We start from the raw sequence: 24777 nt of genomic DNA on the forward strand, positions 1-24777 counted from the left end.
GACGACGCGCTGTGGTGTAGGCGGCGAGTGCTGAGATCCACCCTGAGCCGCTTGCTCTGCCCAGCCCCAACCCCGACAGCCCAGTGCCCCAGGGCGGCGAGTGCTGAGATCCACCCTGAGCCGCTTGCTCTGCCCAGCCCCAACCCCGACAGCCCAGTGCCCCAGCACAGCTCCCCCTGCTGGGGAAAGCTCATAGGTGCCCTCGGCACTGCCATGGCCACAGGGGTAAGCACCGCTGGTGTGCCCGGCGAGCACTACGTGGGGCAAGGATTGCGAGTCCTTTCCTGCCCCACCCCCTTGGTTCCAGCGTGCACCGCCTGACCGGGGCTCCCCATGCATAGGCGCTAAATTTTACCCCTGCTCTGCCCCCACTCCACCCCTCCCTGGATGCCCTGCCCTCACTCTGTCTCTTCCTGCCCTCACTCTGCCCACCTGCTGCTCACTGCTCTCTGCCCTCCCTCAGCCCCCTCCCTGAGCCTGCCAAACCGCTGGTCAGTGGCCCGCCCAGCAGCTGTGGCTAATGGGTGCTGAGCACCGACCATTTGTTTCCGTGGGTGCTCCAGCCCTGGAGCACTCACGAGTCGGCACCTATGTCCCTGTGCCTCCTGAACCCCCTTCCAAGTGTGTGGGAGGCCAGGCCAGGAGGGCAGAACTCCTCCTTTAGAAGGGGGTGTGACTCTGGGGTTCTGCTACCACGAGGAACCACCACTAAGACGGGAAGTCCTGTCTCAGGTCCCTGGCCATGGGCTCTGGGGAGTTGGTTGGAGTAGGCAGCCCAGCAGCCTCCCCTTCTGCCCTCGCAGAGGCGCTCAGGGCTCTGCCCTTCACAGGAAATAATTTTACACGGATCCAACAACCCCAAAACCTCCCCAAATGTGACCGCAGGTCCAGCCGGAGACAGGGGTTCTGGGGAAAGGAGACAGATGTCAGACTCTGCCCTTCCCCCACTGTCTAACGGGGCTGTCTGCCTCTTTGCTGCATGGGAAGGCTGGTTGCATTGACCCCACTGCAGGACTCCTGAGACTCCACGGGGAAAGGCACTGTGCTCTGTGCCCCAGAGGAACATTACCTTCGCAGGTCATCATGGGGCCTGGCTCAAATCCCTCGTCGCAGGTGCATTCGAAGCCTCCCACCACGTTGGTGCAGGTCCCGTTCCCACAGGGGTTGCCGATGGAGCACTCATCGGTATCTGGGGGAAGGCCAGGAATGGCGTTAGTGCAGCCACAGGAAAGACTCCGGCTGGCGTTTTCCTGCAGCCAGAGCATTCAGGCAGCCCCAGGCAAATCTACCAGCCCCTGTGGGGGAGCGAGGAACTCCACCCTGGAGTTCAAGGGAAAGAGCAAGAGCTAGAAACATCTACTCCAGAATTTGGCACGTGGTCGCAGAATAACTCAGCACCCACCTCCCCCCAGAGCAGCTCCCCCCACCCAGGGCCGTGACGCTCACCCACACAGTTGACTCCGGTGTAATCCAAATTATAGCCAAAGGGACACTCGCAGCGGAAGGAGCCATCAGTGTTAATACAAGCCCCGTTGATGCAGATCCCGAGGTTCTCGGCGCACTCGTTCACATCTGGGGATAGAAATGCTGCCTATGAATGGCCCTTGCTTGGGACCCCATTTTCGGGTAGCCTTGCCATACACACACAGTCCCCCTGTAGGGTCAGCAGCCGCAGGCCACAGCCTATTCCGGTGGGACAGTCCCTGGGCCTCCCTCCCTGGAGTCAGTGAAAACTGAGTGAGGACCTCAGGGTGCAGCATGGCATGGCCTGAGCCCATGGGGGGCCTGCAGCTCTGAGCCAGCGCTATGAGACGCCCCCCATGCCGCCAGCGCTTTGAGACCCCCCCCATGCTGCCTGCTCCCTGAGGACCCCCCATGCTGCCAACTCTCTGAGATGCCCCACATGCTGCCTGCTTTCTGAGGGCCCCCCATTCTGCCAGCTCTCTGAGACACTCCCCTCCATACTGCCTGCTCTCTGAGGGCCCCCTCCATATGCCTGCTCTCTGAGGGCCCCCCCATGCCGCCAGTGCTCTGAGGGCCTGCCTCTCCACACAGCTAGCACTCTCGGCACCCGGCACGGGGGCTCAGCACTGGCTGTCCCGACTAGCCGAGCCTGGCTGCTGCTCCGTCCGAGTCCCTGGTGCAGCACCGCTTACTGGCACGCTCCAGTGGCCGTGCCGTTTGGCCCGTGCTGTTTCCTGAACACTGGCACTTACCTTCCCGGGTATCGCCTGGGCCGGGGATCGCCCCGTGGCCGTACGGGCACAGCTCCTGGAAGGCAACTGGGAGAAGGAGAAAGATGAGATGTGCCAGCAGCTGCTCCCGGTAGCTGGAGTTGGAATGCAGGTGACAGTGGCCGTCTGGGAAAGCCAGCCGGGAGAGTGATAGGGCAGCACTTCTGCTGGGTTCGTTAATCCTAATGATGATGCTTGATGATTACGTCACTCGTCATGCTTGGAAGCACACAGTGCCCCCGTGAGGTGGGGAAATGAACTGCACCCCACTGGGAACCAGAGGCACACAGGACGGCAGTGACTTGTCCCACCAGCGAATTGGTGGCAGAGCTCATAGCAGAACCCAGGGTCTAAATGCCCAGCACTCTGCTCCTGTCTCTATGGGGCACCCCTTCCCACCCTCCTGGCAGAGAAAGCCTCCGCTCTGCTGGGATCCAAGAGTGCTGCAATCCCACTGAGGAGCATCCCTTATGGCAATGGCTCTCAATCTTTCCAGACCACTGTATCCCTTTCTGGAGTCTGATTTGTCTTGCAGACCCCCAAGTTTCACCTCACTTAACAACTACTTGCTTACAAAATCAGACATAAAAATACAAAAGTGTCACAGCCCAGTGTTACTGAAAAAGTGCTGACCCTCATTTTGACCATATAATTATAAAATAAATCAGCTGGAATATAAATATTTTACTTACATTTCAGTGTATAGTCTATAGAGCAGAATAAACAAGTCACTGTCTGGATGACATTTTAGTTTGTACTGACTTCTCTAGTGCTTTTTATGGAGCCTGTTATAAAACTAGGCAAATATTGAGATGAGTTGATGGACCCCCTGAGAGATGTCTGCGTACCCCCTGGGGGAACATGTACCCCTGGTTGAGAACAACTGGCTTATGGGATCCCTGCCCCAGGCTGGCTCCTCCTCTAGGCTCCCTACTGCATCCGATGCACACTGACTCCTGCAGCCACAGCTGATCCCGAGGGGCTGGGACACCTACCGTTTCCTTCCTGGGGGCACAGCTCGCAGGGGTCGCCCCAGCCCTCTCCAGGCATCTTGCTGCAGCAGCAGCGGGCTTTGGTGGTGTTGAAGGCCTTGGGGACGGAGCACTTGCCATTGTCGAAGCGGGTGAAGCAGAAACTCTGGCGGGTGTCTGCAGCAGCAGGAGGGGAGAATGTTACAGACGTCCAAGACGGGCGTGGCACCTCCTGGTGACACGCTGCACGTGGTATGGGCCCAAGCCTGCATCACGTGTGTAAGTGAACAAGAGTTTGGCCGCTGACAGCAATGGGAGCAGGATTGGGAGCCCACAGAACGCGGCTCCATGTGCAAGCAGCAGACCCTGAGAGACAAGCAGCTCTGGCACATGGATACGGAGCGGCCCCCTAAGCTAGCCCCAGGCAGAGATGAGCCCCCAAGGGATCAGAGCTGTGAGGAAGGCACATCGGGCCAATGCCCCGATACCAAGCATGCCCTGGGGCTCAATGCTCTCTGGGAGCTCTCCTGCCCCTGGCACACAGATGTCCAGGGGTGACAGTGCCCATCCCAGCAATGGCAGCTGGCAGGGCCCCAACACTGGGTGGCACCGCGGGGGCCACAGGATTCCTACCTCAGCGCCCCTCCCCCCCCCACGAGCACTGCCTCCGAGGACCCCACGGGCTGTGAGCGAGGCCACGCACACTCACCAAAGCATCTGCGGCCATTGTCGGACAGGACAAAGCCGGGGGGACAGATGCACTGGAAGCTGCCGGGGGTGTTGGTGCAGGTACCAAACAGGCAGATGTTGGGCTCCTCCTCACACTCGTTGATATCTGGGAGCAGGACAGACAGAGGAGTGGGTTAGACGTGTACCAGGGCAAAGATCTCAGCTCCTTCTATGGCACCGAGACCCCCGGGCAGGTGCAGGGGCCCTGCAGAGCTCAGGGGTCACTCCTGCGGGAAAGCAGGCATGTTTCCTGAGAGCTTCCACTGGGGGGCGCGCTCCCGTCCCCCAGTCACACCCAACTCCCATCATCCGTCTGGGCCGGTCCCCACAGCCATCTCCCCTGCACAGCGTAGGCTGCAGCCACACAGTACCACTGCCCCAGGGGCCCAACACCCACCAGTGCCTGGCTCCCTGAGACCCCGGAACAGTAAGCAAAGTCAGAACTGCACCGGTCCCTACACAGCATGCTGTCATGATGACAGCTCTCTTCCTCCTTCTCCAAAGCCAAGGTCGCGGCCGCTTACATTAACAGGGAATCACCACTAGCTATTCACAGTGTGGGGCCTATGACACACAACTGGGCAGTGCTGATTCTCTCCATTAGAGGCTGGCGTGTTCATTACACTGTTAAAAATATCCCCTTATCAACTGTGAAACTAACAAGATGGGAGTGAAGCATCCCTGGCCAGCCATCTACTGCTCTGTGGCTGTCGTACCCCAGCCTTAGCCTCCACCCAACTGCTTTAGAGGGTAAGTCCTTGGGGCAGCCCCTGTATCCCTGCTGCCTAGGAAACACCTGTCCCAGGCTGGTGACAGAGTAGCCCTGTGTGGTGGTAGGATGGAGGAACCACCCTTACCGATGCAGTTGTCATTCTGCACCTCGTACCCCGGGGGGCAGATGCAGCGGAAAGAGCCTTCCAGGTTCTGACACGTCCCCGGAGAGCAGGTTCCAGGCAGGCTCACACACTCATTGATGTCTGAAAAGAAACAAGAGGGGAAAGTCACCCAGGGGCTGGACTCCGGCCGCTTTGCCATGTGGAGCCTTCCTGGCCCACAGGCAGGGACCCCCTGAGCATTACACATTCCACCGCACCAGGGACCCTACAAGGGCAGCAGTGGGAGCCATAGCCCAACAGGGCCTGTGACGCAGCAGGGAGGGGGGAGTGTTGACCTGGGAATGCGGCAGGGGAGTTTCAATGGGAGACCTGAGAGCCTGTAACCTGAGCCAGGAGGGGGAGGTGACACCTCTGCCCAGGAATGTGGACAGAGGCTGCAGGAGGGAGCCTGCTGTGGAGGTTTAGTTTCAGTTTGGTGCTGGGTGGTGGAACGCAGGGAACCCCAGGGCTGGGGTCTAGGTTCCCTGCTCCCCCAGAAGGACTTGACTGAGGGGTCCTGGGTGTACCCACAAGCTCTTTTGGACTGTGTTCCTGTTGTCCAATAAACCTTCTGTTTTACTGGCTGGCTGAGTCTCAGTGAATCCCAGGAAGAGGGGTGCAGGGCCTGGACTCCCCCACACTCTGTGACAGGGCCCCACTGCTCCCCCGGAACCCCAGTGATCTCCAGTCCTCTCCCTGTGCTCCTCAGCTGCTGTGGGAATGCCCCGGGGCTGTGCGTGGGAGCCGCCGGCACAGGCAGAAGGGCTGGGGCACACCGCTGCGTGTCTCTGCACCACACAGTGAGCCCAGCAGCTGCACATGGTGACTAGCCTGGCAACAACACCTCCACTAACCAGACCTTGGGAAGCACTTTGAGCTCCTCCCACAGCAGGGCACCACCTGGGCTACCTTTGCCAGGAAGGCACCTGGTATCTGCTGCTGAATAAGATCTGGGGTATCTACAACAGCTGTTGTCTACAGGCCCATGTTCAACCAGTTCTCACACTGTGATGCTCGAAACAGGGCAGTCATCTCCTGGTGCCAGGGACAGGTGGGGGTCAGTCAGCAGAGTTGTGGCTGGAGATGCAGGGGGCGATCTTGCTTTGCATCAGGCTAGGGATTTCCCACACTGTGCCCAGCAGGGGTTCCTTGTCCAGGAAGCCGAGCTGGGCACTCTGTAGCCAATGAGACAGTTTTTATGTCCCGAGAAAACTGTTTGTTGGTTGAGAAGGTACATGGCACCAGATCCCATGCAGGGTGTCCAAGTGCCCGGTTTCCAGCTGGAAAGTCTGGTCACAAAGGGGACCTGACAGTGTCTGGTCAGGTCTACTGACCAGAGACTCAGAGTCTGGTTACTATGGGCAGGGGAGACAGGGAGGCGCAGGGTCATCACCCGTGCCAGCCCTACTCAGCCGGGGCCACCTCCTTCCTGCGTCAGGTGGCTGCAGCTCCCAGCCCTGGCTCTGCTGGCGAGTCCCTCCTGACCTGGGCTGGGGGGAGGGGGAGCTGGGGAGGAGGGCAAAAGCAGCAAGCGACGGGGGGGGGGGGGGAGGAGAGGAGTGGGTAGGGGTGGGGCCTTAGGGGAAGAGGCGGGGCAGGGGTGGGACCTTGAGGGAAGAAGTGGGGCAGGGGCAGGGCTTTGGGGGGAAGAGGCGTGGCAGGAGAGCTTCCAGCACTTCACCTGGACTGTCCATCTTTTAAATATTACAAAGTTGGCAACCCTACTCCCATGGCATCCCGTACCAGGTGCGGAGCAGTGACTTTGCTCAATAACCCTCAGCTTGGCACTGGAGCCAGGTGTCTGCAGCTAGTGAGAGCCCAGTGATGCGTGAGCTCCCCCAGGCTCAGCCCTGGGATCTCTCCTGGCTGGGACCCAAGCTCTAGCCCCTAGCCCCACAGCCATGGCCCTGAGCCAGAGCAGAGATTCCACTGCCCAGAGTAGGAGCAGGTGCAGGGAGATGAGCACATTTGCCAGAAGGGGCCTGCAGATGGTCAACCCACAGGCTGGGCGTGATGAGAATTACAGCGGCTGCTGCCCGGGCACTCACCGACACAGTTCTTCCCATCCAGGGTCCGGTCATACCCTTCCTGGCACAAGCACTGGAAGGAGCCAACGCTGTTTATACACTGGCCATTCCGGCACACCTGCCCCCCCAGGGATGAGCACTCGTCAATGTCTGCAGAGAGCAGGAGAGAAAAGCACAGTGGGACAAACCCATAGGGTGACTGTGTGACACCCGGCCCTCGCACCCAGACAGCTGTGACTGAGACACCGACCCTTATGCCTTCACAGCTGTGACTGTCAGATACCAACCCTCACACCCACACGGCCATGGCTGTGTGACACTGACCGTTAACGACCTCACACCCGACCCTCACACCCATATAGCTGTCACTGTGTGTGACACCCCACCCTCACACCCACACGGCCATGGCTGTGCGACACTGACCATTAACGACCTCACACCCGACACTCACACCCATATAACTGTGACTGTGTGTGACATCCCACCCTCACACCCACACGGCCATGGCTGTGCGACACTGACCGTTAACGACCTCACACCCGACCCTCACACCCATATAGCTGTGACTGTGTGTGACATCCCACCCTCACACCCACACGGCCATGGCTGTGCGACACTGACCGTTAACGACCTCACACCCGACCCTCACACCCATATAGCTGTCACTGTGTGTGACACCCCACCCTCACACCCACACGGCCATGGCTGTGCGACACTGACCGTTAACGACCTCACACCCGACCCTCACACCCATATAGCTGTCACTGTGTGTGACACCCCACCCTCACACCCACACGGCCATGGCTGTGTGACACTGACCGTTAACGACCTCACACCCGACCTTCACACCCATATAGCTGTGACTGTGTGTGACACCCCACCCTCACACCCACACGGCCATCACCGTGTCGCCTGACCCTTACTCTCACACAGCTGTGACTGAGTGACATTCAACCCTCACCCCCACACAGCTGTCACTGTGTTTACAACCAACCATCATGTCCACCCAGCCATGGCTGGCGAGATATCTGACTCTCGCACCCACACAGCTGTGACTGAGTGACACTGGAGTCTCTCACCCATGCAGTCATTATTGTGCGTCAGCTCGAAGCCAGGGAAGCACAGGCAGTTGTAGGAGCCTACTGTATTCTTGCAGGTGCCGTTCCCACAGGGCTGCCGGTCACATTCATCGATATCTGAAAAGAGAAGATCAATGCAGGTCGGGGGCTGAGTCCTCGCTTGCCTGGAGCTGGGCAGTCAGTCAGTGCCGCTCATGGTGGGGGCGGCAGTCTGGTGCTGCTTAGGTGAGCACGAGGACTCAGAAACCTGGGGCCGAGGAGACGCAATGGCCCAGCTCTCTGCCTGCCTTATGACGTGCCATGGCCCATCCTCCCCATGCAAGCCCACCCTCCAGGGGCCCAGAGAGCTCTCACTTCCTTTTGAAAGGGCTTAAATCTATTGCCAAGCAATAGGGAGCAGCCCATGGGGCTGCCGAGCCATCTGCACTGACCCATGCACATGGTCTGTTCTCCTGTGGCCTTGAACCCGTTGTGACAGATGCAGATGTAGCTGCCCTCGGTGTCCACACAGTCCCCATGGCTGCAGACATTGGGGATTTCCTGGCATTCATTGCGACCTATAACAGAAGAACACAGAAAGCAGTGAATAGGAGAGGCCCCAACCGAAGTGGGAACAGATGCCCTCTCCAGCGTGGCCACATGGCTTCCATGCCTGTGGCTACCAGCTGGTGGCAGCCTTGCTGAGCAGCGGTGCTGCCAGCACTCACGACTGCACCTCAGATCTCAGGCTATCTGGTGTTTTACTGAAAGCCCCAGCTCATGGGGCTCCGAGAAGCTTTATGTTTCTAAGAATAGGAAGTTGCTCGCTCCCCTGGCTGCAGACGGCATGTGGCCGCAGGGCCACTCGAGCAAGGCCTCTACCTGCTCAGAACGCGGGAGGCAAAGAAAAAGGACCCGGAATTTATTATTTTTTGAAATCTCCTGATTTTTTAGCCCATCGCATGATTCTGGGGGCCCTGATTCATGGACTTCAGAGGTATGAAATTAGAACATCAGAACGGCCAGACTGGGTCCGACCAAGGGTCCATCCAGCCCAGTATCCGTCTTCCGACAGGGGCTGCTGCCGGGTGCCCCAGAGGGAATGAACAGAACATGGCAATTATTAAGTGATCTAACCCACCATGCAGTGCAAGCATCTGGCAGTCAGAGGTTTAGGGACACCCAGAGCAGCATGGGGCATTGCCTCCCTGATCACCTGGGCTACTAGCCACTGGACCGTCTTCACTCTTCCCCAACATATTGTGTTCATTTGTGTGTCTGATAGATTCGTTCTTTACTATAATTTCAACCAGTTTGCCTGGTACTGAAGTCAGGCTTCCCAGCCTATCATTGCCAGGATCGCCTCTGGAGCCCTTTTCAAAAATAGATGTCACATTAGCTACCTGCCAATCCTGTGATACAGAGGCATGTTTCAGCAATAGGTTACAGCTAGCAATTCTGCAATTTTTCCTGAGTGAATACCATCTGGTCCTGGGGACTCACTACGTTCAATTTCTCAATTTGTTCCAAAACCTCCTCTATCGACACCTCAATTTGGGACAGTTCCTCACACTTGTCACCTAAAACAAATGGCTCAGGTGTGGGAATCTCCCTCACAACCTCTGCAGTGAAGACCAATGCAAAGAATTCATTTAGCTTCTCCTGAATGGCCTTGTTTTACTTGAGTGCTCCCTTAGATCTTGATCGTCCAGTGGCCCCATGATTGTTTGACAGACTTCCTGCTTCTGATGTACTTACACAACATGTTGCTATTAGCTTTTGTGTCTTTTGCTAGTTGCTCCTAAAATTCTTTTTTGGCATGGCTAATTATACTTTTATACTTGATTTGGAACAATTTATGTTCCTTTCTATTTTCTTCTGTAGAATTTGACTTCCAGTTTTTAAAGGATGCCTTTTTACCTCTAATTGCCACTTTTACTCTATTGTTTAGCCATGGTGGCATATTTTGGTCCTCTTACTGTTTTTTTTTTTAAATTTGGGGTATACATTTAGTTTGAGCCTCTATTATGGTGTTTTCAAATAGTTTCCATGCAGCTTGCAGGCATTGCACTCTTGTGAGTGTTCTTTTTAATTTCTGTTTAACTAGCTTTCTCATTTTTGTGGAGTTCCCCTTTTTGAAGTTAAATGCCACTGTGGTGGGCTTCTTTGGTATTTTCGCTCCCACAAGGCTGTTAAATTACATTATGGTCACTATTACTGAGCGGTTTCAGAGTAACAGCCGTGTTAGTCTGTATCCACAAAAAGAAAAGGAGGACTTGTGGCACCTTAGAGACTAACCAATTTATTTGAGCATAAGCTTTCGTGAGCTACAGCTCACTGCATCGGATGCATTCAGTATATGCTCAAATAAATTGGTTAGTCTCGAAGGTGCCACAAGTCCTCCTTTTCTTATAACTGAGCGGTTCAGCTATATTCACCTCTTGGACTGGATCCTGTGCTCCACTTAGGACTAAATCAAGAATTGCCTCTCCTCCTGTGGATTCCAGGACTAACTGCTCCAAGAAGCAGTCATTAATGGTGTCTAGAAACTTTATCTCAGCATCCCATCCTGAGGTGACATGTATCCCGTCAATAGGCGGATAGTTGAAATCCCCCATTATTATTGAGTTTTCTATTTTTATAGCCTCTCTAATCTCCTGGAGCATTTCACACTCACCATCACCATCCTGGTCAGGTGGTCGGTAATATATCCTTACTGCTATGTTCTTATTATTCAAGCATGGAATTTCTATCCGGAGAGATTCTATGGTAGGGTTTGGTTCATTTAAGATTTTGACTATACTTGACACTGTGCTTTCTTCCACTCCCCTACCAGCGTGACCTACTCTGTCATTCATATATATTCTCTACCCTGGAATTACTGTGTCCCGTTGATTTTCCTTGTTCCACCTAGTTTCTGTAGTGCCTGTTATACCGATAGCCTCATTTAATACCAGCCGCTCAAGTTCACCCATCTTAGTATTACACTTCTAGCATTTGTATACAAACACTTCTAAAATCTGTCAATGTTTAGTTGTCTGGCTTCATGTGATGTAATTGAATGGGACTCTTTTTCGTTTGCCTGTTTCTCTTCAGTTCCTACCAGTACTTTTATCACATTCTATCCTCTCCTCTTCACTAGCAGGAATAGTCAATAGGTGGACTGTGCGCCAAATCTGGACTGCTAGATGCTTTTGAATCTTGTTATTCACAACTTATTATCATCATTATTGTTATTTTTTTATTATTTTCTCAGGAGTCTGGACCTTCACTATACCTTGACCAAGAAATCTGGATCTTGACAAACAATAATTGACTATCCCTGATACAGAGAATCCCATTTAACAAATCCTCTCCTAAGGGATCTGAACCGCGTGCTCCTCTGCCCCTATCGGCTTTCAATCAGCCCTCATCGGAATGAGACCGCCCCATGGAGAGGAATACATCCTGACCCAATAGCACAATTCATCCCAATGTGCATTCTGCTCCCACCCTCTCCAAAAGTCTATCCCAGCCCTGCAGTAGAATATCAGTTTTCAAGACTATTTTGCTAGGCCTGGGGGCTTGAAAGCAATCTGAATATTAAAATCAGCTCCTTATCAGAGGGGCTGTTTGAGTATCTCCTTGCCCAAATGACCTCACCCCTCCCCTTGAACCACTAACCCTATCCTGGTCCCTGCTGTGGTGAAATGATGTTGTGGGGAAGGATGGTACCACTTTAGTTAATGTTGCAGTAGGACTTCCATTTTAAAAGCAGTAAAAAAGGCCTATCAAACTTCTGTCTTCTGTGTTAGAGTCTCACTGAAAATGTTTGTTATGGTCTGTATACTGCTTGATTTTTCTATAGCACTTTGTTGTGGGGGGGGATCATTTAAGATTTGCTGTGACTGTTCTAAAAAGGGGCATGTAATTCAATTTTTCCTATTGTCTGGCATTTCCTTTGGACCCCTTTCCAAGGAAGTACAGCACTTTGAAAGGTGAAAATGACAGGTGGGATCCCTTGGATGCTGTGGACTGGATGAATGATTGCAGAACACTGAAACTTGTTTTCTGTGTTTATTTTTGTGGTAAATATGAGTTATTCTTTTGAATGAGGACAGTATTCTGGTGCCACATTAGTTGGCATTGTCCATCCTTAGAATAGGGCTGTCTGTCATGAGTGCATATCCTGATGCTCAGCAAGCCCTTTGATCATGCTGACATTGATGAGAATCTCAGCTACTTGCTCTTCTTTGATCACAATCAGTTCCATTGCTCAGGAACGAGGGGGGAGGAGCATGCAGCATGATCTCTTTACCCTAATGCTACTGCTTCCTAGAGTCTTTCATCTTCCATCTATTCAATTATTATTATTTTTCTTGATGATACTTTTAAAGTAAAATCTGAGTCTGCATGTTGATTTAGAGCTTTTTCCCATGTGGGCTGTTAAACCAGTAGTTTAGCTCTCAGGGCAAACCTTCCAGCAGCAGCCCCTGAAGAATACAGGCAGAACATGCAACACACATTTCTCAGAAAGCTGTGAAGAGCAGGACTTGAATTCACAGTACTTGGGTGCTGCCCAGGTTAAATGCCACAGTATGCCACCCTGAATCACCCGACTGCCTGCAACCACTGGCTTGCACCAGAGCCCCAGTCCTATTGAACCTGCACAAATGACTTTGCCTGTCTTATCGGCTTGGCTTGAGCTGGACTAGAGATCCAACTTTTAGGCAGAATGACTTTTAAAATATTGCTTCCTCAAAGACCCAGTGCGTGCCAGACACTGGCTGAAATCAAACCAGAACAGGTGAGATCTGCTTGGGGACGACCAGAGCCAGGTTTTTAGCCCCAGGTTTGGCAAAAAAAATTTCAGGACTGTAAAATTTTGATGGCATGTGATTTTTAGGGGGGCTGTGACTCGGCAACCCCTTGCTCAAACAACCTCAAGTCTGGACCAGTAACCTTATACCAGACCCCCAGGAGATACAGCAACTTTCAAGACAATCTGACTCAGCATGTGGATTTTAGAGCATTTAGAAAAAATCAGCTGTCAAACAGCAAGCCAGTCTTAACCATTATCTTCATGGTGCTACTATACTAATCCAGACCTAGGAAGTGCTTCGCCACAGCCCAGGAACAAGCAAAGGTGAAGGCAATGGCAGAGTAAGATGCCCCCAGACTTGCCTCCCCCATGCACCCACCCCTAACCTAGAGGGGATGGGAGTATTTCATTCCCTCCAGGATTATCCCATGCACACACTCAGTTTTCTGATGTGCCCATTAGCTACTGAACTGATACAGCATTTCTGCGCTGACCCCAGACCTCTGCATCCCTCTGAGTTGTGAAGCCCCCATGGATCCACGGAGTGTGGAGCAGCAGGTCACAGTCACGAGACTTGTAAAAGAACCCGAGTCTCCTTCCAAACCCATGACTGTAATGAGAACAATGACAGCCTCCCAGTTCCATTCCTGCCATTCCACGGCACAAGCCTTGGCAATGGAAACCCTTCCTAGACAAAGAGACGAAGTGACGCCTTCCTGATGGCGGCTCTGGGCCCCACTTGAGCATTGCCTCTGCTATAGGTAGTCAACAGTGCCCATCTTACCCACACAGGCTCCGCTAGGTGACAGCTTGTATCCGGTTGAGCATTCGCACCTGTAACTGCCCGGGATGTTGATGCAATCAGCATTGCGCTGGCAAAGGTTCTCCCCGCTGCTGCACTCATCAATGTCTGCACAGAGAAAGAAACCGCTGACACTGACGGCCCAGGGTGTGCGGGACCCTGGTGTCAGTCGCCATGGCACTGTGGAGGAACTGGGACAGCCAAACCACTCACGCTGACCACGCAGGCTGTGCCAGACTCTGGTGTCACCACCGCACCGTGGGAAATTTGGAATAAGGCCAAAACAGAGAGATTTTTTTTAAATGGCAACATTTTCATTTTTGCATTTCATTTTCTCAAAAATGTTTGAATCAAAATGTGCCGTTTACCCTTTTTTTTTGGATAGTTTCTGCGGTTTGAAATAAGAAATGTGTTTTGGGTGGGATTTAAGCCAAAAGCTATTTCAAAACATCATTTTCATAAACGTTTTATCTCAAAAATGGGAAGTGAAAAATGAAAGCTGTCAAGAAGAAACACTGTTGCCTAGTCTACACTTAAAACTCTGGTTGACATACTCCGGCCCTCGGGGGTAGCTGCAGTGATGCTGATGGAAGAATGCTTCCATCCACCCGGTTGCTGTCACTCGGGGAGGTAGCATTTCCACAGTGGCAGAAATCCCCTGTAGGCTGTGTCTACACTGCGGGGTTATGTTGGCACAGCGACGGCACCCAAGCTGCGCCACTTACAGTCCCTGCAGTGTGGACATGGCCTGGGTAAAACAAAAACTTTTAAAACGCTTTTAAAAGGACATGTTTTGGGTGGAATTAGCTGTTTGGAGAGTTTGGCCTTCCCTGATGATCACCCACAAGGCACTGTCCACACTGCACTCTGAGCCCGGGGCTCTGGGACGTGGGCTTTCCATGCCCATGCTTGAGCATCCAGACTGCATTGCAAACATGGGCTTACAGTGCTGGACGCAGGTCTCACAGCGGTGCTAATGTGCCCATACTGCACTACACAGATCTTCTGACTCGGGACTGTGGCTTGACCTGTGTCCACACTGTAGAATGACAGGCTTGGACCCGAACCACAGCAGGACTCGGGCTCTGAGCAGGGTCCTGGGACCTGAGCCCTTGCTGAGCAGCGTCATCTTGATTTGTGGACAGAAGAGGGGCTCTGGGCTCAAAGCTGTGTCAGAGCCCGGGGCGCGGTGTGCAGAGCTGGTGTCTTGCTCCTCATTAGTGCCACAGTGATGTGCCATGCTGAGGGCCCATCACCGTCTGCTCTGCCAGCGTGACTGTGAGCCCTGGGGGCCGTCAGCCCTGCAGCCCCAACCCGTTACCTTCACAGATGAGCAGAATGTTGTTGTAGCTGAACCCGATGGGGCACTCGCACCGGAAGGAGCCAATCTGGTTGATGCAGACGCCATTGGTGCAGATAGCAGGGATCTCACTGCACTCGTCAATATCTGCAGAGAACAATGTCCCATCAGCGACCGGAGGGGTGGAGGCCCGGGGGAGAGAGTGAGAGAGCGCTGGCTTGGGGATGAGGGAGGAGAGAGTCAGGGTTATGACATCTGTCCCCCTCTCCTTGCTGTAGCAGTGGGGGTCCCAGGTCCAGCTATGAATATTTACAATGAGGGAGGGTCCCGGGTCAATGACTCTCCGTGGCAGGAAGTGGCCGTAGGCTACAAAAACTGGCTCTCCCTTTCCTCCCTTGGTGAAGGTGGGGCCAGAGCAGGGCCTGGGCCACTCTGCCCTAGGTGAAACAGGGGTCGCTGACAGAACCTGCACTGGCTGGGCAAGTTTGGAAAGAATCCCAAACGAGTCCATGACTTTCCCCCTCCCCTGTGCTGACTCCTGCTAGTGCCCCTGGGGCTGGCCCCAGCCCAGGAGAGCAGCTGGGAGGGGAAGCTGAACTGACAGCCCAGGAAATGCCACTGGGTCATGCTGAAATGACCAGTGATTCCACCACTGGCTTATCAAGTCCCGGACCAGGAGCCCTCTGCCCAGCCTCTGGGCACAGCTGCTCACACAACTTTGGCAACTTGGTCTTTGCTTCTACACTCTGGGTTTCTTGGGGACTGAAAAATAAATGGGTCTTCCCCTTGCTCTGTTGAGTCCTGTCCCAGAGCCAGAAAAGCTTGGCACCAAGGCCAGCACCGAGACCCAACAGAGATAACATCTGCTCTCGCCTGAACCGCCAGGGCTAGGGACTCCATCCTTCAAATGCTACAGAGCAGCACCATGATAGGTTGCAAGATCCTAGACCTTGACAGCACATCCAGAGGAGCATCTTGCTTTCTCTCCACTGGAATCCAGACCTCATCTCTCAGCTGCTCTTCTGGAGTGCTCCACGCCCTCGCCAAAGGAAGGCCACTGGCAGGGCGGGAGCGAGTGCTACGAGTTTAGGTCCTCTAGCTCCCAAGCTATCAGGGCTCTGAGCCCTTTCTGCCGGCGGCTGCAGGAGCACTGTGCTTTCTCATGCAGTCCTGGCCTGGCCAGGCCCTGGTCCTGCCTGTGGGAGCCTTCGCTTCTGGTCTGTGCTGACTGCAACTGTCACACTGGGGAGCTCCATCTTTATTGTGTCTCAGCTCACTGAGTCTGGGTCCCGCGGACTCAGCCTGCCAGTGAACTGGTGGGACGGTGGAACTGCCAGCCTGGCAGCCTCAGCTGGGATCAGCCAGTTATGCCCCTTCCCTTTCTGTGCATCATCACTCACACCTGGGGATCCTGCAGCGTGACTCTTACATTCCAAGGCAGAAAGGACCTTTGTGACCTCCTCTATAACACGGTTGTGGCCACTGGTGTGTGGTGCTGCCTACCTGCTCCATTACTGTTCTGTCTCCTGGTTCCTGCGCCCTGAACTCAGGGTTCCTGTTCCTGTTTAAGGCTGTGTGGGTGTGTGTACACATGTGGGTGAGTGTGTGCATGTGTGTGGGTATCTGCACATACCCACACACACACACATACTCTGCTGCTACGTATCTGCTGTTCCTACTGTTACCATGTTTAGTCTGGACTACTGCTGACCTAACGGGTTCATGGTTATTACATGTTTTGATTGACAACCTCCCTGGGTGTCTTGCTTCATTTTCTGTGTGGTTTTGGACTGCTATTCCAGGGTGCATCTGAGCAAAACATCATGGTGCCGAGGATGGGATGAATCCATGTGAACTCCTACAGCAGATCTTTGAGAAAACCAACCTCTCCGTGTAAAAATTGCCAGTGATGGAGAACTCATCACCACCCCGGTAAACTGTTCCAAGGGTTAATTGCTCTCACTGTTAAAAAAGCACACCTTCTTTCTAGTCTGAATTTGTATAGCTTCAACTTCCAGCCCTTGGCTCGTGTTAGAGCTTTCCCTGCCAGACTGAAGAGCTCATTATCAAATATTTGTTCCCCATGTAGATAGTTATAGAATGTAATCAGCTCACCCCTTGCCTTCTCTTTCCTAAGCTAAATAGATGGAGCTCCATGTGTCTCTCACTAGAAGGCAGGTTTTCCAGTCCTTTGATCATTCTCATGGCTCTTCTCTGACCCCTCTCCAGCCTTCCAACACCAGAATGGCTGGGCTCTCTCTGAGAGCAGGACTTGGCTTGCAACTTCTTTGCTACTGGGGGTGACACACACGTAAGGGAAAGACCCCAGCTCAAGTGTCAGGCTCCAGCTGACCCTGTCAGGCACTCAGCATAACTCAACACTCTCGGAACGCTCCAAGATGAGGGCCAGGGCGAGCGCCCCACTCCTCCGGCCCCGTGGAACTCTACTATCGGGGTAAAGCTCATCTTTGGGAGACAGAACCCTGCAGACATCCTGGGCCATGCTGGGTGTGAGTACCAGAGAGCGCAGAGCAGCCGGGTAATTGATAAACAAAACCCTACCAAAACAGAGACTGCACTGCACACAGGATTCTACCCTGGGGAGAGGAAGTGAGTGAGAAGGAACCACATGGGACACGTAAGTCTCGTCACTTAATGACTTCGTGGATGGTGCTCAGATACTCTGGTGATGAGGGAGGGATAAGAACAGAATCGAGCTGAGCCAAGCCCAGCCAGCATGGGGCACACAAAAAACCCAGGGATCTCTGTAAGCAGCGTCTACGTGGTCTGCATCCTGAGACCCTGCACATGCAGCCACACAGTGCTGCCTTTAGTCCCCCCGCTGCAAGACCTAGGCCCTGTCTGGGCCTTCTCATTCCCCTCCTGCTTCTCCTTGTCCCCAGGCCTCATGCACACAAAGGAGGGAAGCAGGCAATGAGCAGAAGACCCAAGCTGGGGAGCAGAGGAAGGGGCAGGAGTAGAACTGGGGATGGCAGTGCGTGTGGGCAAAGGCAGCAGCTCTGTGACAGCCCCAGTGGTACTCACCGATTGGCTTCCCCGTGTGAATGTCAATGATAAAGCCAGGGGCCTGGTTCCCACAAAGGATCTGGTACTCGGCTGGAAGGGAAAGGACAGGGTTACACAGGACGCCCAGCAGACAGACCAGGACAAAGTCAGTACGAGGGGGCCTGGGGCACAGAGCACCCAGGGGGTGAAACCCTACACCCAGGGATGGAGCTGACTGACGGGGAGACCGCTGAGACAGCAGGAAACATCTATCTCCATGCCAGCAGGTTACCCATTGCAGGGCTGGGACCCTTCACAACCTCCCCCTGACCCACACCGTCCTCCCCTCCCCCCCATATAGCACACCCACATTCTGCACAGCTCAGAACCACAGAGACCCCATCCCCCGTGTGCTGGGACTCCAGGGCCATCCCCCCACATTGCACCCCCCACCCGTGTCCTGGGGCTCCAGGGCCACCCCCACACACCCCACACACCCCACACCCCAGGCTGCACACACAGCATGGCCTGGGATGGTTGCATGGTCTCCTGCTCCACAGAGGCTCTCGGTATCGTCCACCATTGGAGTTCTGCCGTTGCCCAGCCCCTGCTGCGGGGAGCACACTGCCCTGCACGCCCCGGGGGAGGTGATGCTGTCACTCACTCCCTGTACCAGGGCCGCTCTCTTGGCACAGCTGTCAGCTGGGACCAGGATGATCCTGTGCCCCGAGACACCGGGGGGTGGCCAGACGCAGAGCGTCCAGAGGGCAGAGGGGGAGCAGCTGTAACCCGAGAGACTCCCGCAGCCAGACCCTTCTCCGGGTGCCGGTGACTCACAGCTGGCGGGGGTGGGGCAGGGCTCGCAGGGCTTGTTCCAGGCCTTGCCGATGTTGTAGGAGCAGCAGCACATCTTCTTGGTCATGTTGAAGGAGAGCTCGTTCTCACAGGTGTCGTTGTAGTTGCGGTAGCACACGCTCTTCCTCATGTCTGCAAAGCGGACACAGATCAGACCCGGCTGCTCCGGGGCGGCCGGCTGCGCCTCAGGCACCTCACCCGCCGGAGAGGGCGCAGGGGCGGGGGCCACTGCCTGAGAACAGCTGTCCCGCGACACCTCGCTAGCTCCTGGCACCTCGGTCCTTGGCTGCCCAATGATCATCCCTGCCCTGAAGAGAGGGAAACCATCCCAGAGACGTGGCGCCCGGCCTGGGTTCCCCAAGGGAGCCAGCTGCAGAGATGGGAGCAGAGCCCAGCTTGCCCCTGTGCCAGCCTCCGGGGCAGGGGTGCTGGGAGTGAGCCCAGGCCTCCCTGCACAGAGAGTACCACCGCGGGGAGCCGCAACCCCAGCACACAGCCTTGGCCAGGTCCCTTGGGCCCCGTGGAACCAACGCTGGGAGCAGAGTCAGGAGCAGCCTGTGGCCTTGCGGCAGACGCCTGAGAGCCCCTGACAGGGACAAGGAGCCCCGGCCCAGAAACGTCCATCTGAACCTGTGCGCCCTCCCCCCAATTTGTGTCTCTGGTCAGCTCCCAGTGAGGAGTGACTGCGGACTGCGAGGCAGGAGGACTGCGGGGAGCAAAGCCCGGCCAGACCCTCACCCCCTCACCACTCTCTGTGGCACCAGATCACCCTCCCAGCACCACAGCAGGCAGGCTGAGCTCAGCCCCATGTACAGAGGGGCAAGGGAGGGGAAGTGATGCACCCAAGGTCTTGCAGTGAGTGAGTGGCAGAGAACCCGGAAGTCCTGACTCCCAGCTCCTGCTCTCACCACACTCCCTGCTCTCTTGTCACCATGTTGCCCGTAGTGAATGAGGAAAGCCAACAGGGCCACTGGGCATTGCCAGCCAGCTCCCTCCCAGCCCCCGCCCTGCCTGGCTGGAGATGGCACCGTACCCATGCAGTTGTTTCCTCCATTGACCTGCATGTACTCAGGGGGGCACACGCAGGTGTAGTTGCCCAGGGTGTTGTAGCAAGTCCCAGGGCCGCAGATCCCGATGTGGGCAGAGCACTCGTCAATATCTGCCAAAAGCAACGACAAGATTACACCCGCACGCACAGGACGAGGGGCAGGTCTGGCACAGGGTGGGGGGTAGGTCTGGCACAGGGCGGGGGGTAGGTCTGGCATAGGGCAGGGGGGCAGGTCTGGCACAGGACGGGGGATAGGTCTGGCATAGGGCAGGGGGGCATGTCTGGCACAGGGCGGGGGGCAGGTCTGGCAGAGGGTGGGGGGAAGGGACATTGCCAAGGCCACCCCACAGGCAAGGGCCCCCAAAGACATCAGCCCTGGGAGTGCTGGGATTGGAGCCCCGCAGAAGGGGCTGGTTCCTTTGTCCCGCACCCCAAAGGGAGGGAGGGATCCTCCCCAGCAAGCTCGGGGCTGGGTCTGGGGCATCTGGGGAAGGAACGAAGGGATCAGGGCAAAGGGCCGGTCGCGCGGCTGCGTCTTGTGAGTTGTTACCAGCCACACACCGCATCAGGACAAGGGCAGGGATGTCGGCCTGCTCCGAAGCAGGCCCTGAGCAAAGCACAGCCGGGCACACATATGCACCCACACACAGCCCAATGCACACACACAGCCCCGGCACACACACAGGGACACTCCCCACAGCCGGGCACCAGACACGCACACCCACACACAGCCCCATACACACACATGCACATGTACCCATATAGACATGCACACCTCTCGGCATGCACACCCCCACATACACGCATGTGCACACACTCAGAAATGCACACCTCTATGCATGTGCACGCACCCACACATGTGCACACACTCCCCACACATGCAGATACACATGTATACTCCCCTCGTATGCATGCAGCCCTTCAATGTACACACACATGCGGACACACGCTCCCGCACACATGTGCACACACACGCTCCCGCACACACATGTGCACACACAGACACACTCCCGCACACACATGTACACACACAGATACACTCTCCTGCACACACATGTGCACACACACACACTCCCCCACACACGTGAGCACACACACACTCTCCCGCACACGCGGCAGCGCGGTACCTTCACAGATGCGTGTGTCCTCGTTGAGGTAGTAGCCTAGGGGGCACTCGCACTGGAAGCTGCCAAAAGTGTTCACACAGTTGCCCCCCTGGCAGAGGCCTGGCAGCTCCTGGCACTCATCAATATCTGTGAATGGAGAGCAAAAGGGAAGCACTCGACCCCCCGACCAAGTCCTGGCAGCCCCCGAGGCAGCGTTCCCGAGTGTGCGCTGTCTGCACACAGCCACTTCTCACACCCACTGCCTTGGGCGCCGATCAGCACCTGAGTGCAGCGGAGCTGGCGGCTGCAAGGCTCAGGCTGAGGGGCACAGACTCGTCACATGTCACATGGTGCAGAAGGGCCAGAAGCTGTCAGCTGGCCTCAGCCTGTGGGCAGAGGAAGGGCCGTGGGGGTGGGAGGGAGAGTGCCTTCTGCTGGGGGAGGGATAGCTCAGGGGTTTGAGCATTGGCCTGCTAAACCCAGCGTTGTGAGTTCAATCCTTGAGAGGGCTGTTTAGGGATCTGGGGCAAAAATTGGGGATTGGTCCTGCTTTGAGCAGGGAGTTGGACTAGATGACCTCCTGAGGTCCCTTCCGACCCTGAGATTCTGTGATTCTCAGGGCCGTGAAGCCTGAGGTTGTGCTTTCCCTGGAATGGGCGGGGGCATGTGGGCGCCAGTTCTGCTTACCCTCCAGGATGACTGTGATGGGGTTGGGCCTGAAGCCTTCTCCTCCGGGGCACAGGGTCTTGTACTCCGCTGCGGGGAGAGAGCCAGTTACTGGGTGGCATTGAACTGCACTGAGTGGCTCCCCGTGGAGAAACGAGCCAAAACGCAGGGAAAGGGACAGGCCACAAGGGCCAAAGTGCCCCAGGTCCAGGCCAGAGTAGCCCAACCCAGCCTCTCGCACTCTGTCCCAGCCTGTCCCATGCCTGCCCAGCCTCCAGCCCAGCTCATCACACCCTGATCCAGAGTGATGCTCCCAGGAGAAAGGAACAACCAAAGGTAGGAGAATGGATAACAAGAGGAAATATAGTGGGAGATCTTAATTTCCCAGATAGTGATTGCAGGACAAATGCTACTAGTAAGAGTAGGGCCCAGATATTCCTGGATGTGATAGCTGACAGATTTTTTCACCAAATAGTCACTGAACCAACAAGAGGCCATGCCATGTTACATTTAGCATTGGTAAGTAGTGAGGTAGAAGAACTGTTTGCAGAGGACAATTTTGGTTTGAGTGATCATGAGTTAATTTAGTTTAAATTACACAGAAGACTAAACAAAAACAGATCTGCAACTAGGGGCCTCAATTTCAAAGTGGCAAACTTAAAAAAATAAGGGAATTACTTCAGGAAGTGGACTGGACAGAAGAACTCAATTTCTGCAACTTCGACTTAAAGTAATTCCAAGATTCCTCCACATTTAGATACTTATCTGGAGCCTGCATCCAAGCAAGGGGAAAAATTTGTAGGGAAGGGTGGCAGAGTAAGCTGGATGAACAAGCAGGTGATTAAGAGAAAGCAGAAAACCTACAAGGAATGGAAGATGAGATGGATCAGCAAGGAAAGCTACCTCTTGGAGGTCAGAAAGTATAGGGAAAAGTGAGAATTGCCAACAGCCAGGCAGAGCTGGACCTTGCAAAGGGAATTAAAACCAACAGTAAAAGGTTCTATAGCCATATAAATAAATAAAATAAAATAAAAACAAGGAAAGAAGAAGTGGGACCGCTAAGCACTGAGGATGGGGTGGAGATTAAAGATCATCTAGGCATGATCAACACCTAAACGAATACTTTGCCTCAGTTTTTAATGAGGAGCTTAAGGGTAGTAGCAGGGTGGCTAATGGAAATGAGGATATGGAAGTAGAAGTTACCACCTCTGAGGTGAAAGCCAAACTCAAATGGCTTAATGGGACCAAACTGGGGGGCCTGAATAATCTCCATCCAAGAATATTAAAGGAACCGGCACATAAAATGGCAAGCCCAATAGCAAGGATTTTTAATGAATCTATAAATTTAGCAGTCATACATTATGACTGGAGAGTTGCAAATATAGTACCTATATTTAAGAAAAAAAAAAGAAGTGATCTGGAAAACTAGAGGTCAGTTAATTTGACCTCAATTGCATGCAAGGTCTTGGAACAAATTTTGAAAGAGAAAGTAGATAAGGACAAATAGGTAAATGGTAACTGGGATAAAACATGACATAGTTTTACTAAAGATCTGTTTCTTTTGAGAAGATAACTGATTTTCCAGACAAGGAAATTCAGTAGGTCTAATCTACCAGGATTTCTGTACAGCATTAGTACAGTTCCACATGAGAAATTATTAGTTAAACCGGAGAAGATGGGGATTAATACAAGAACCAAAAGGTGGGTAAGGAACTGGTTAAAGGGGAGACTACAGCAGGTCATACTGAAAAGTGAACTGTCAGGCTGGAGGGAGGTTCTAATGGAATTCCTCAGGCCTTGGGCCAATCTTATTTAACATTTTCATTAATGACCTTGGCACAAAAAGTGGGAGTGTGCTAAGGAAATTTGCGGATGATACAAAGTTGGGGGGTATTACCAATATGGAGGAGGACTGGAATATCATACAAGAAGATCTGGATGACCTTGAAAACTGGAGTAATAGAAATGGAATGAAATTTAATAGTGCAAATTTCAAGGTCATGCACATATAGACTAACAACAAGAATGTTGGTATAAGCTGGGGACGAACCAGTTGGAAGTGCCAGAGGAGGAGAAAGGTCTGGCTGTGTTGGTTGACCACAGGATAACAATGAGCCACCATTGTGATGCGGCCGTGAAAAAGGCTACTGAAATCCTAGGATGCATCAGGTGAGGTACAAGGCACTGGTGAGATCTCACCTGGAATAGTGTGTGCAGTTCTGGTCTCTCATGTTTAAGAGAGATGGATTCAAACTGGAACAGGTGCAGAGAAGGGCTATTCAGATGATGAGAGGAATGGAGAAAAAACAGTTACTAACCTTTCTGTAAGTGTTTTTTTTCAAGATGTGTTGCACAACTCGATTCCACGGTCAGTGTTTGGGCACTCCAGTGCACAGGCGTCAGAAAATTTTTACCCTTAATGTTACTCGTCATGGTGGCCCGAGCGCCCCCTGCTGTCATGTGCATATTGCACAGGCATGAAGGGCTGAGCTGCCCCAACCTCCCTCAGCTCCTTTCTACTGAAGCAACTCCAATGGAGAAGGGAGGGAGGACGGGTCATGGAATGGACATGCGCAATACATCTCGAAGAACAACAGTTATGGCAAGGTTAGTGACCGTGTTTTATTCTTCGAGTGATTGCCCATGCCCATTCCACGGCAGGTGACTCACAAGCATCCCCTCCAGAGATAGGTTCAGAGTCTATTTGAACAGGGACTGGGGGACCACTTGTCCATCATCTCTAGATTGCTGAGGGATTGTGTAGTGAGAGGCAAACATGTGACTGATGACCAGGCTGCTGCTTTGCAAATGTCTAATTTGAGCCAGAAATGCTGCAGAGGCCACTTGGGATCCAGTCAAATGACCTACTACACTATCTGGTGGCTTCACGTTAGCCAACTGGTAACACCAGTGAATACAACTGGATACCATGATGAAATCCTCTGTGTGGAAACTGGACTGCCCTTCAGTCTCTCTGCAAATGCAATAAACTGTTGAGACAAAGACCTGAAAGTTGTAGTCCAGTCCAGATAAATGCTAACACTCTCATAATGTCGAATGTTTGCAGTGTCTCCTCTCCTTTACTACCATGAAGTTTGGGAAGATCAGGAAGCAAACTACCTAGGTTTATATGAAAAGTGGAGACCAGTTCTGTAGAAATACTTGGATGGAATGATGGTAGACTTTATTTACGTAAAAACAGTACATGGTGATGGAGGGGCTGATACTAATGCTCTCAACTCCCCATCTCTTCTGGCTGATGTGTAATAGCTACTGAAAATGCTATCTTTGTTGAAAGG

The 24777-nt window shown here is 53.8% G+C and overlaps 1 protein-coding gene across 1 annotated transcript in view; it reads right to left on the minus strand.

The window, feature by feature from the left end:
- Nucleotides 1-24777, minus strand: part of FBN3 (fibrillin 3) — a 287866-nt gene that overhangs the window by 26647 nt on the left and 236442 nt on the right. The window contains exons 38-53 of the mRNA XM_084614426.1: nucleotides 21500-21568; nucleotides 20834-20959; nucleotides 19692-19817; nucleotides 18641-18790; nucleotides 17843-17914; nucleotides 14819-14944; nucleotides 13480-13605; nucleotides 8347-8472; nucleotides 7916-8032; nucleotides 6858-6986; nucleotides 4792-4911; nucleotides 3915-4040; nucleotides 3230-3382; nucleotides 2217-2282; nucleotides 1447-1572; nucleotides 1070-1189 (exon numbers count right to left, since the gene is read on the minus strand). Coding sequence (XP_084470552.1) covers nucleotides 1070-1189; nucleotides 1447-1572; nucleotides 2217-2282; nucleotides 3230-3382; nucleotides 3915-4040; nucleotides 4792-4911; nucleotides 6858-6986; nucleotides 7916-8032; nucleotides 8347-8472; nucleotides 13480-13605; nucleotides 14819-14944; nucleotides 17843-17914; nucleotides 18641-18790; nucleotides 19692-19817; nucleotides 20834-20959; nucleotides 21500-21568 — 1878 coding nt within the window. The remainder of the gene's footprint in view (nucleotides 1-1069; nucleotides 1190-1446; nucleotides 1573-2216; nucleotides 2283-3229; nucleotides 3383-3914; nucleotides 4041-4791; nucleotides 4912-6857; nucleotides 6987-7915; nucleotides 8033-8346; nucleotides 8473-13479; nucleotides 13606-14818; nucleotides 14945-17842; nucleotides 17915-18640; nucleotides 18791-19691; nucleotides 19818-20833; nucleotides 20960-21499; nucleotides 21569-24777) is intronic.

The sequence above is a fragment of the Lepidochelys olivacea genome (genome assembly GCF_965140295.1).
Source record: "Lepidochelys olivacea isolate rLepOli2 genome assembly, chromosome: 25".
NCBI lineage: Eukaryota > Metazoa > Chordata > Testudines > Cheloniidae > Lepidochelys > Lepidochelys olivacea.